Source organism: Neodiprion virginianus, chromosome 1 (assembly GCF_021901495.1).
Source record: "Neodiprion virginianus isolate iyNeoVirg1 chromosome 1, iyNeoVirg1.1, whole genome shotgun sequence".
NCBI lineage: Eukaryota > Metazoa > Arthropoda > Insecta > Hymenoptera > Diprionidae > Neodiprion > Neodiprion virginianus.
This window is the reverse complement of record NC_060877.1, coordinates 1370368-1383245: the sequence shown is the minus strand read 5'-3', so window position 1 is coordinate 1383245 and position 12878 is coordinate 1370368. Positions and strand designations below refer to the sequence as shown.

Sequence of the window (12878 nt, the reverse complement as noted above, 5' to 3'; positions counted from 1 at the left end):
CGGCGTATTAAGCAAATAACCCAGTAGGTAAGTAAGCGGTAAGTAGGTACGGGGCGAACGAGATGAAAGGAGCCGCGGGGGCCGGGAGCCAGTGACACTGCACGAGTCTGGGTCGTTAAACCTAATGATATCAAGTATTTGACAAAGCGCGTCAGACGGACGATGGACCGGGAAGAGACCGGGGGAATCGAGAGGGTCGAGAGGATCTAGAGGAAGAAGCGTGCGGACCACGCACGAAACGCGCTCCGCCGATCGCCGATGACTCCGGGCCCTGACTTTGCTGTTCCCTCGTTAATACGCTCAATATGTAACTGCCTCCCGGTATCACTGACCCGGGATGAGATGCCGCGCTATCCCGATCGCTCGGACTCGATAAACCTGGCATACAAATGGGACTGTCTCTCCGTAGGATCAATTCGAATGCCTCTATATCACGCCGAATTAACCAGGAGGGTTTTAAGATCGAGGGGCGAGGGGGCGTCGCGTCCTCTTCGTCCTTGTCACGATCGGCTGACGGGAGCGCCGTTTTTCCCCGAACGACAAACCGTCCCATCATCGACGCGTCGGGTTCCACGCGCGATATTTGAATCGTCGAAGCTGCAGGATCGGAGGAATCGTCGGGTGCCGGGAACTCAAACTGGTGCTGGAAAAAATCGAAACTGGAAATATTAGCATACGCGCGGCTGTCAGGGACGTAAACTTAGTTAGGAGGCACGTGCATCGAGGTAAATGATCCGGGTGTTCAGGCTGCGCCGAAGCCGACCGGCAAGATCGCGTGGTAGTGCATGAGTTGATTAATGGCGATGATTGTGGCTCGGGGTACGCTCTGTGTTGTTATTCCCTCTGTTGTGGGTAATTTTTTGACCGGGTGACGTCGCTTAATCCGGCTAATTAAACGGGTTTTAAGACATTTTTTACAACCACGGTTACTTAATCGACTTCCGATCCCAGCTGTACTTTGATCGCGGTGTTATACCTGCGTAAAACCGATTCGTCCTGCTCGACGCTGCGCGGCTAGCGGCGCTTTTTACGTCGTTCAACAGTTTCTAAGCACCTTTTACACACGACTCGGAGTCTCGACAAACGCTCCAAAGTCACTCCGCGCTCAGACTTGAGCCGAAGAATTGTAATAATCGCTCGCTGACTGCAGTGAATCACTCGGTACTCGCGATCGGTTGGCCCACACTGATAGAGGCCAGCCCGGGACGCGAAAACCGCTATTTTACCTTGGATGCTCTTTTTGCACGACTTTTACCCCGCGATATTTTGCGCAACCGTCGCGGCAGGGTTTCGGACATTTTGGTCACGCGATCGGGCGCGTATAATGATCAACTTGTATCAATTTTTCCTACCTCGAGATTGATTTTTTGTTCCCTCCACCCGCGGTGAGACGTCGTGCGCGTGGACGCCGGCGAGTGCGGGGCAACGTTTCACATTCCGACGTGTATATTTTCACCGTGTATTTATATGCGAAGGCACTTCAAGATAGCCTTGCAATTTATGGGGTTAAATAAAGGAAGACTCACGATGCGGCGATAGCAGCTCGCGGTACAAATAGGCTCGGCCGTTCGTGCCTACGGTACACAACCCTGGCAAATAAAGGTATTATCCTGTCCAGCGTCACAATGCACGACGTTGCACCGATTGCGTCGGCCAACCCAGATTCTAATGTACCTCTTTTTTGCTTTACCACAGATGACGGGAGCCACGGGATGAACCAGGACGGTGAGTAAAGCTCGCATCGTTTTTTATTCATATTCTTTCTCCCCAATGTCCAAAAAACTGACCAATCCAGTACCGGGATTTGGACGGACGACGTCCCTCGGACTTGTTGCGACCTCGTATCAGTATAGTGATTTTTTCCGACCCGCCCGAGGCGAGGAGGGAAGACAGTCGACTTAACAAGTGAGGGGTCAAACGATCTCGATCTCTGAAAGTCGGGCGCAGCAGTTCGGACGGTGAAGCGTAATTACCCGGGTTGAAGGGGTGAAGAAGGTGCGGCAGCCCGGGGGGGAGAGCGACGTGGTGCGAGAATGAGCCTCTTTAGAGAGCGAAGGTATCTCGAGCCGGGGTATTTACATTCGGAAATTGTTTACGTCAGGGTCAGAGATGAGAAGTGTCAGGAGCTCGTTCTTCGGTGGTGCGTGCGTGGAGCATCTCCGAAGCGTTATCCTCCCTTGATAATTCTCTGCTGCACGTGGGCCCAGCGTCTGTACGTTTATAAATAAACAGTCAGCCGCGCTGTAAACTGGTTTAACGACAACCCCGGCGATACCGCGCCTCCGGCATCCTCATTTCCGTGATAACTGTCGCGCGTTATCACCGAGATTATCGTTAGCGGACCTGCGTCCTCGTCCTCGTGGTTTTCCCACCCCGGGAAATTCAGCCGCGGATACCAATCGCGATTCGCCCTTCAGGCCCCGATATACCGTTCGCAAAAGGACGCCCGTGACGCCGTACGGATCCGGCGGTACCGCAGGTCCGTTGTGTGGGTGCGGAGTGCGCGCGGACCTACATACTTCCAGTATCGCGCCTCTCCTCGAGGGCATCTCCTATATCCCTGTTCCAATACCTTCCGAACGCCTGATCGTTCGGTAACTGACTCTGGTTCGTCACCCGTTGACCGTCTAGATGATAAAAAATTCACCTCCTCTCCAAGAGTCAACAAGATCGTTGATTTTATTAAAGACATATACCATAATCCGTTAAGATGAAAAACAATCATTTTGTCACAATTTACTCTACTGATCCATGATTCGGTTCACGAAACTTTACTTTCAAATTTAACCATCGCCATAACCAATCATTGAAAATGAATTTATTTTGCGCAGTGCTTTTGATACGTAAAAAAAAACATCCAAAAAAACGGTTCGTTTGACTTTGAGCTTTTCGAGGTCAGTGATATAATTGATCGGGCCGATTTAGCGACTAGGAAACGCGGTCTCAGCTCGCAGGCTGGACTGCACGAGAACAAATTGAACAAGTAAACTACCCATGGAGCCGGAGCAGGTATAGCTGTTATAGGATATGTACAGAGTATAAGTAGCAATATAGTGAGAACACGTATAACTACGCGCATCTGTACGAACGGTTAGGTGTTGGCGTACCAGGTACCTGGGTCCGCTCTTCGCGCTGTCCCAGGGGTGTGGCTCTCTCCTTTGCAACGGTATCATCAACGAACATCGCCTCATGCCTATGTGGATCTAATGCAGAACCGACGCTTTCTGCACGCGGCTGCATCGCAGTCTTTGCACGACTCCCCAGTCTCTGGGCGAAAAGCAAATATCTTCAAATTTGCTCCTCGTACAATACGTCTGTGACGGTTGAAGACGTGTCCGTTGCTTTTTTCCACTCTGGGTCGCAGCGGTTTTTGTCGCTTAAACGCGATGGCGATTAGTCGGAGAAAAGCAGAGACAGGGTACCCCGTTTGCAACTGCCGATTGGCGCTGAGCTGGCGCGTGGGCGTGATTGACGATCGGGTTACGACCGAGCGCCGGTTGTGCCGCGTTATAACATCGGGGAGCGTTAGTTGCCCCACATGGTTCGAGAGAGCCTGTTCTCGAAGCTCGAGGAAAAATGATTCTCGCAAAGCGGGGAAAAATCGACGCTGCGAAAGAACGGAAACCTGATCAGGAGGTGAAAATGACTGAAGGCCGTTGGACGTCGCGAGCGCGTTGACTGGATGTATAGCGGTAAGGTATGCGGGATGACGATAGTAGGTAATACGTGATCATCTACATCGGTATTAACGCGGGATGTCTACCTACCTGTAAAATAATACGCTCGAGTTCTGGTACAACGCACAATTATTATCATACATATTACCGAGAGATGCTTCTTGCGCTCCTCTACCGCAGTTATTCCAGTTATTTCAATTTATTATTTTAATAGATCTCCCGGCTCGCGCCCGTCTCTCAAGATGATCGCATAACGCGCCTTCCTCGGCTTAGATCATCTACACGCGCACGCGGCCTTTGCGGATTAGCAACGATCGAACGCTATTGGCGTTCAAATTGGGCAACAGCCGATTTTCGTCCTTTCGGATCTCGTGGTTCGATCGCCGTCTCGAACATCGCGTCAAAAATAAGCCCATCCATCACTTTCATTCGTTCTTTCTTATTTCAATTTCTTCCCGATGAATCGATTCGGTGGATGATGAGAGAAAAATTTATCACACCTTAATTGCGATCCCTCGCTAACGCCGTCAAATTGAATTTCCACATCGTGCACCGCATGCTCGTATAATGCAGTGAGAGATTGCCGAGGACAGCGTGTATAATCGGTATCCTGTTACGTGTGTATCGTGTACGTGCATGTACGACGGGCGATGGGGGCACGTAAAAAATACCAAAGACTGATAGCAGATCGTAGACAGATAATAATGCAGAGCGGAGCTACTCTAGATGCCGTAGAGAAAGTAGCGGGCAACGAACAGTCGGTGGATGCATAGCAGTGGCCGAGCCAAGGTGCTCGGAACACTGGCGCACAGGACGCGCGCCGTTTGCAGTGCTCGTATTATTCGCCAGGTAAATCGCGAAGCGTCGAGATTGCGGAGAGAAAAGTTGGTTGAAAATCCAGTAACGACCGTCCATCGGTCAACTCAAGCTCTACGGTCATTCGGACGGAGGAGTTTTTAAACTGGACGACCGCTCTACCGCTAGACCGAATAACTGAACAAATTTCTACCGATGGATGAAAATGCGGTTTTTCAGCATCGCGACTCCTTCGATGTAGCGTACAACCAACGACCATAAGTTAATTCCCCGATTGGACACGGTTTCCACTGGCTGACCGGTGCTTGGCCTCCAAGACGACACCTGTTGACAAGGTGTTAATTAAACGGAATCGAACGGCTGCCGAATGGTTAAAATCCTTCATTACAAGGTGGAGGCTTAACGGTCGTTCTTTAGAAACGAAGAATGGGGAAAGGCGGGTGTCGGTAGCTACGCTCCTCGACACGCGCGGCAATTAGCTCGTGAGTAGTGGTTATGGGGACGGCGGCTCGCCGGTCGGCGGGACCGACCCTTGCCCCATAGATTTACCCACCTACGAACTGTAAACCGGCCCACCTCGCCATCTGGAAGCGCGTTCGGAACAGCAGGTTGCGGGACGAATTCCGTTCTCGTGTTCACCTTTTTACACTTCGTCGCGTCATCGTGCAGGGGGGAAAACAAACGTCGGGATGGATGATTTCGAAGATGGCGATAGTCGCGACGCGGGAACTACAAGAAGTCAACGGAGCATGATGTTGAACCCTGTAACAGTGCAGGGATTTCGGAGGGGGGGGGGGGTTTGTTTGCAGTGCAGCCACGTCGACCGAAACAGCAACGGTGCATGACGCCGTTACCGTAACGAGGCTACAAGTTGTAGACCATTCTGCCCCGCAGTGTTCAACCCTTGCACTATGTCGCCATGCATTAAACTGAGCTCAAACGATCGCAGCTACGACCATTCCGTATGCGGTTCCAACGTTACACGCGTTTACGTGGATTAGCCATTCGTGATGTTCGGTTACACTCGAAGATGAAGAGAAATATATTGCAACTTTGGCTATTTGAGTTTTCATGCTCCGTGCAAAGTCATGGTGTCCGGTAAAAAATTGGTAACAAATTCAAGGACATTAAAAATAGAACATTTCCAGGAGACGAGAAAAATTCAAGGACATCTCCAGGACACCGTGAAAGTGCTTTTTCGTTGACTGCAGCTTCGAACATTCTTCGCTGAGTCGTACTTCTCGAACGTATCGCTTCCGATTGAGACAGATATCGGTTTGATGAGAGTTGGGAGAAAGACGAGATGAACGGGAAGAGAGCCCGAGGCAGAAGAGCGGGAGGCGGTCAGAGGGATCAGCTGGGAATAGAAAAAAGGGAAGACCCCCCGGCAGGGGCAAACATAAATTAAGATGGAGGACTGATTACGAGGCGAGGGCAGGCTATCATTACTTATCCAGGGTATCGTGACCGGTCGACCCTGCGCCGGTCCGCAGCAGGCTGCACGGCTTGACGTACGCTGACTCGTGCCCGCGATAATACGATGGTGGGGAAACCGCGAATTACAATTCATCTTCCCTTATTCCTCCACGTATGCATCCGTCGATTCACCCGGCACGATACGCGATCGGCAACGTAACATTGTATCTGGTCGGAAGATCCTTCCGCTAATCTCCAGCCAGACGGGGCAGAAGATCCGATTCTATTCCTGATTTCTTCCCAGTTTTTCTTTCTCCTCGGTACGTGCAATTAGGCGCAATTACGTTCGCCGTTTATAGTGGATATTGCAAACGATATCGTATATTAGATATTATACGTGTGTGTAGGTATGTAACGTGCAACAATCGATCGGCCTGTAACGGCAGGCGGGCGGACGGAGACCATTGCGAAATGAAAGTTGTTGGTTAGTTGGTATCGGTAGCCAGACTGACCTTTTGACCTTCCCTTGCCCGCTCGCAGGGGCGGGATAGGAACCGAGATACAGGCGGGTATTATGCGCCGGTACAATATATGCCTGTATACCCAACCGTAAAGCGGCGATTTAATAACTCGATTTCGAACAATCATATGCCTCGACAATTATTTCAGATCTTATCTGCCATCCACCTGGCCTGCGGGTGAAAGATATAGAAAGGGGAAAAGAGATAGAGCGATGGCATGAGATCTGGCGAAGCGATGAACCTTTCAAATTTTCCTCGAAAAAATATCAAGGGGTCACTAAGGTAAGTGTCCTATTGGCACAGGGTCAATAACTGGGACACTCGACTTACCGGCACTGGTTCCAATGGTTCCAACTGGATCGGTAACGCTCGGTGTACATTCCGCCTACCCTTCGGGGTTGATAGTGTAATGTAATACGCAGTCTTTGGCCCTATTTGCATAACTGCTTTGACTTTTAACGGGGATGACAGCTCGAGTCTGATAGTACGATGTTAGGACTGGTTGTAATCCGGTGCTTCCGCGGTCTGCATGCACGAACCCCGTGCTCATGTACGTCGCTGTTGCACATGCGAGAACTGCGATACGCCCACGCCCTGGATGCTGCGAACTCGAAGACCCCGGACTCGCAGAATCGAGAATCCAGTCCTGCAGCTGTCTCGCTTCTTCGCTACAGAGCGTCATCGTCAAGACCGACGCAAGACACGAACGCCTAATTAACACGTCAAGATGGCGATAGATAACTCGACGATCCGATGGCGAGTCTCTTCTCCCGCTTTAGGGAAAGATTTTTCGATTTCACCTGTTCGCACCGTCGCAAACATTTCGGAACATTTGTAGCTGAGCAGATAAGGAACCGTAGATACAACGCAATATGCGATCACCTTCCTTGATGATGTTGGTACTTCTGGATGACCAGACGATGTCATCCGACGCTTTCCAGTCATTCTAATTTTGCGAAGCTGGCATCTTTCCTCGTCGCAATCCCCATCGCTGATCGTGGTCTGACCAAAAGGGACTCGAGTTCTCTTGTGAGATGAAATATCGACCGATGCATAAAAAAAAAAAAAAAAAAAAACGAAGAAAATCTCAACCAGGCATCGGTTTGAGAGTGTGTACGAAGTCGACAAGGATCGACGGTGGTCATTGTCCTCCTGTGTTTCATGGGTTGGTTAACGGGTTGTATTATAAGCAGAGCTGCCAGTCGCGAGAATTGCCCACCGTCAGACTAGCTGCCTATAAATAATTATAAATAAATTATTATCAAGCTCATGGTGATCAGGAAGTGTAGCCTGCCATCTGAGAGACAACGCGGGCTCGTTGGCTCACTCAAACAAATTACGAAGTAGGCAGTCCTGTGTCGGCCTGGAAGGTGTATGGTGTATGCCCACGTACCTGTATACCTACATAGGTTCAATCCGAGGGCTGCACACGAGTCCGCGCAACTCGGTATGAGACGGTTGTTACTCACTGTAGCACATTATAGTGCAGAGTGTGTATAATATGGTGCGCCAGCGAGGCTCCTGCAGAAATAAAGGAAGGATGAGGATAGCGTAAAAAGGCTGAAGTAAACCGAAGCAATGGAACAAAATGAAGAAGAAGAAGAAGGAGAAGAAGAAGAAGAACAAAAATGACCCAACGAGTCGGAAAAGTTCGAGCACATATGAACACCGGGCAGTGATTGGATCGTGGTGCATTAGTAACCTGTTTGTTGCTCGGCAAAACACCGATCGTTTTATCGTTTTAAGATTTATTCGATTTATAGACCGGTCATAGACGCCTTGCAGCGCTGACTACGCGCTGCACGCCTTTCCACCCAACACCACCTCGTAGAGTGCATTCTCTACAGGGTGTGTCCGGCGAAATTGACTTACCAGGGGATGAGCCGGAGAAAGGAGAAGTGGAACTTTTCGTGAAAAATAAGAATCAGCAGCCACCTGGCAGAACGACCTCGATCGGTAAAGGTCGATCGAGTCCAAAGGGAAACTTCCTGCACTCGGCAAAAAACTCACCAGATACTCATCTTCTCACTCTGGGCGTCAACGTCGGCTCTCGGGTCACTCACACAGACGCCAAAGCGTAGCCGCGGCGTCTTTCCGGGGGGTTCTGGACTCGGGCAGAACACCGGAGCTCATTGTCCACGTTCTACCGGGCCGTTGTTGTCTCCGCACATGCATGGCATGCCGTGCACCTCTACCTGCCGGTAACAATGACGCGTTAGGACCGCCGGCCATTGTCCGGTTGACGTGTTAATCCACGCCCAGTGCCCGGCTAATGCGACCTCCAGCAAAGCCTCGGTTCTACGGCGTAACAGGTGCTCGTCGTGATGAATCGGCCGGGTCAACGATCCTTCAGCCAAATTTTCACCTTCGGCTTGCGTCGATTCACACTGTGGAAAAATTATCGGTACCTGTATTGTTTGTTTCATTATGTACATCGCAGATGAGTTATACGGAACATGCGATCGCATTTTCGTTACAAGGCGCTGACAGATATCATTAGGAACTGCAAATAACGGTCAGCGAACTTCCGGTGATGGACAATTTGAAGGTGATTACGTCAGTCTTGGAAGAAGGAACGAAACCGGTGGAAATATAAAACCTGAGGGACGGAGGTGGGGAATTCTTAGAGCAAAAAAGAAAACCAGATGAAACTAGTAAAGAGTTTGCAAAATAAAACAAAATCTCACTTCCGCCGCAAAATTCCTTCGCGTACGGGGCTTTGTCTTTGCCGTGGATCACGATTTGTTGCAGTGCGGATAGATGATTGTTGCTGTTTGGCAGTGGCTTGAAAATATAATAATTTTATCAAGCGTCGCGTGATCCAGTCGCTTCATACTTGCGGATATAAAGATCATTCGGCATCGCCTGGTGAAAAAATCGAACTCTCGTTAAGAAGCTGAGCGTGCACTGTTTGAAATTAAGGTGGCGGGAAACGAGGGCTAAAGTTGGTACAATGTCTGGATCCGCGGACCTAGGGAGAGGAGAGGAGCCGGTGTGGAGGATCGAAAAGCGATTGACCGGACGTGGATAATGACTGCGGTCTGGTCGCACCGCGGCCGCAACCGCGCTCGCAGTCTGGTGTTCGACGTATGCTGTACAGGTAGCGAACGGCATCGGCATCGGCATCAGCATCAGCATCAGCTACACGTCGCCGACGCCGCTCTCTGCGGGCTGAAATGCCGTTAATACAATACAACCCTGGCGGTGTGCGGTTTTAGGATAACAGGTTGTCACGCAGCAGGCCCCGCAAATAGTTTTCGGAGATAGGTGACAGAGGCTCGAGATGATGCGCAGACTTTGAAATCGCCGTGAAATTTTTAATTTTTTTGGGGTGGGAATTTCAAAAACGGGACGAACGAAACGATTCATATTTGTCTTATATGTGAACTCAAAACTTGGGCATTCGGATTATCGGCGTGATATGAATATAGGCTTAAAAATTTACCTGATTCGTATGAAACTTGGTATCTACTTCGACGTTTTTGAGAACGACGAGATTTTGTATGAAGTCAAAGTTAAAAAAAAAAAAAAATTAAAGCGTCACTGATTCCGAAATTATGAATTCTTACCTCAGATTCGTAGAGAACCAACGATCTCGAACCTCGTGATTTTCAAAGTTGCAGTGAATCGGAATCAGCAAGGAAAAACACATGCTCGAAATGGGTAAATAACTAGCTTCCTTGCGTCAATACGCGCGCTAGAGAAGTTTCACTTTCTTGCACTTTACGATCCAGTGTCACGGTGTTCCTGTTGGTTTTATTTATATCCATGTTCTATCCATTTCAGTCTCTGTATACGTCGTCACATTGATAGGTTTACTTATACCTGCAAATGTTAATTTTTATTTTTATTTCACTTTATCTTCTAGTTTTCAATTTCAGCCTACTCGTACCTTGTTTCTTGAGACAACGGCATGATAAATGAAATTCCATCTGTCGATCCTCGTTTTACGCGCAGCACCTCTGTGCCATTGAGGAAGCTTTCCCGCTTTCCAGCCCAACAAAATTCGTTCCATCCAATCACCGAAATTATAATAAGAACCATCTAATGTCTGATCATCTTTGACGAACCACGCGTTTTTTGCATCGATTATCATTCCGCGACCGCATCACCGCGCTAATTGCAGCACGTATTACGGTATTCCGCGGGCCGGTAGGAAGTGCACAAAGCGGCTCGTGTCGGTCGTCCTGACCGACGGTTAAACGGTTAAAATTGTTCAATTATTATTTAGCTTGAAATAATGATATTACCTGAACCTGCGAGCGGTAGGTAGATACCTGCCCGTGTAAGAGGCGGCATAGCAGCTTGATGCGAACTACTCCCGCCATGCTTCGTTGCGTCCACGCGAACGCTACATTCACAACTTGGAGCTCCCTGAACGCCCGACTGCTACAGTGCAGTTATCTATCCACTCGATTGTCATTATACATTAGCATTACAGGTTATTATCGCCCTTCTTATATACCCCGGTAATAATTCAGATCCAAGGCGTGAAGATTGTAATTGAAACTTGTCGCGCTAAATTTTCACGGATCATTTGCCGATTCTCACCTTATTCTTACAACCAATTGGGGTAAGTTTTTATTTTCGAGTATCGTAGAAAGCCTCGATTTAATCTAACATTCGTAAACCCATCGACTAGCCACCCTGTGAATTATTTATCCTGCAGTTTTAGGCTTATACAAATCTACCTCGAATAGGTTTTCAATTTTTTTCAGCTATTGTCCCGTACTTTAATCGATGAAAATATCAATCCTGCGCAGAAAGATTGTAAACTTCACAGGCAATGTTTGACAAGTACTTGAATGAAATTTTCGGAATTTGTTCATTTTATATGACAATTCCAATGCCGAAAATCTATCCATAGGAATAATTTCGTAAACTGTGTACATTTGACGCATGAAATTGTACGTCTACCGGTTTCAACTAACATCGTCACGACGATGACCGAGGCATACGCGTCTTCCGGTGTCTCGGGATACGACAGACAGCCGAATAGATCGAGAACGTTGTTATTTAGCCGCGTTATAAGCTTATAATTGTTTAGCGAGAAAAGTGACGCCGCTCTGTCCTTGGAGCTCGTACGTTATGTGTAGGTATAGCGGCGTCCGATTTCAAGGTTTGACTTTAGAAAGATCTCAAGGATCGATAACAAGAAACAATGGAAGCTGCGTAGGTATTACACAGCGGCATCGGGCGCTTCAACCGAAGCCCAACATTTATTTACAAACTGGTAGAGAGCTGCGCAGATCCCGCGGTAAACACCCGTAATTACAGCCCTCCTTGTTTCGACTCGTTTCGACGACGACGTTACTCCTATTACTACTCGGAAGAACTCTGCTCGCGGAATTCAGTACCAAATGTAATGTAGAATGTAATAAATAAGCGAATAATCACAGGCACGGAAAAGCTGTATGTTATAGTCGTATATTGCATTCTTCTTGTAGGAATGCTACATTTATTTTTTCATTATTTTCGAGGGAACTGAAAAGAGAGTTGCAATTTTGGTAACAGTACATTATGTAACAAGGGGGTAATCTACTTTTATTTCTGTATGGTTTGTAAAAGATTTTATTTCCGACTCAACTCTGGCCACATTATTCAAGAACATTTTGGAATTTTTTCATTGAAATTAATAAGAAAATAGCCGCGTGGCGCATATCCTGACATCACGGTTCAAAAAATTTCGAGTTATAAACACCTTTTCGAATTGGAGGTCGTATTCCGTGGGGCTGAACTTCAAAAATCTAGCCACATAGATAAACAAGTTTTAAAGACTGTGTCAAAATGTCAAATCAAACGGATAAAAATTGATTTAATTTCGATGAAAAAATTCTAAAGTGTTCTTCAAACTATAAATAATATATCCCTCAAATTCAAATTGCTCCGAGTGTTTTCATTTGATTAAAAAAACAAAAAGTCTTAAAAATAGGTACGATTTTGGACCCTCCAAGCTGTACATACCCCTCCGTCTTAACATCACGGTTGAGCCGGGAATAAAAATTATACCCGATACGTTCATCGTGGTTGAAAGTAGCGACGGGGCGGTGGCAAAAGCTGCCGTAGGCAATGCCGACGGGTAAAAAGGTGGGTGAAGATACCGCAAGGTGAAAAGTGCAGGAAGAAGCTGAACGAGCCGAGATAAGCCGACGACAGTTTTGCTTCCTACACTTAGGCGGGCAGGCGGGAATAATCCGGAGGCGGAGGCGGAGGATCTTGAGATGCGCAAAGGATAGCGGTCCGTATCGAAAATCGAGATCGGTAAAAGTGGTCCGGCGAGGCCGACGCGATTTCTATCTCGGGCTCTCGGTGCCGGTCCGGTCCGGGTCCCGGAGGATGATTCCCGATCGTCCGTATCCCGGTAATCATTTTACAACCTCCGGTGTAATCTTCCCCCCTCGCCCCGCGTCTAATAAGGAGGCCAACTCGAGTCCTACAGGTATATTCA

General features: G+C 48.3%; 1 protein-coding gene across 1 annotated transcript in view; it reads left to right on the top strand.

Annotated features, from left to right (window-relative positions):
* LOC124303406 (paired box protein Pax-8) overlaps positions 1-12878 on the top strand; it is a 79614-nt gene that overhangs the window by 15219 nt on the left and 51517 nt on the right. The window contains exon 3 of the mRNA XM_046760562.1: positions 1696-1725. Coding sequence (XP_046616518.1) covers positions 1696-1725 — 30 coding nt within the window. The remainder of the gene's footprint in view (positions 1-1695; positions 1726-12878) is intronic.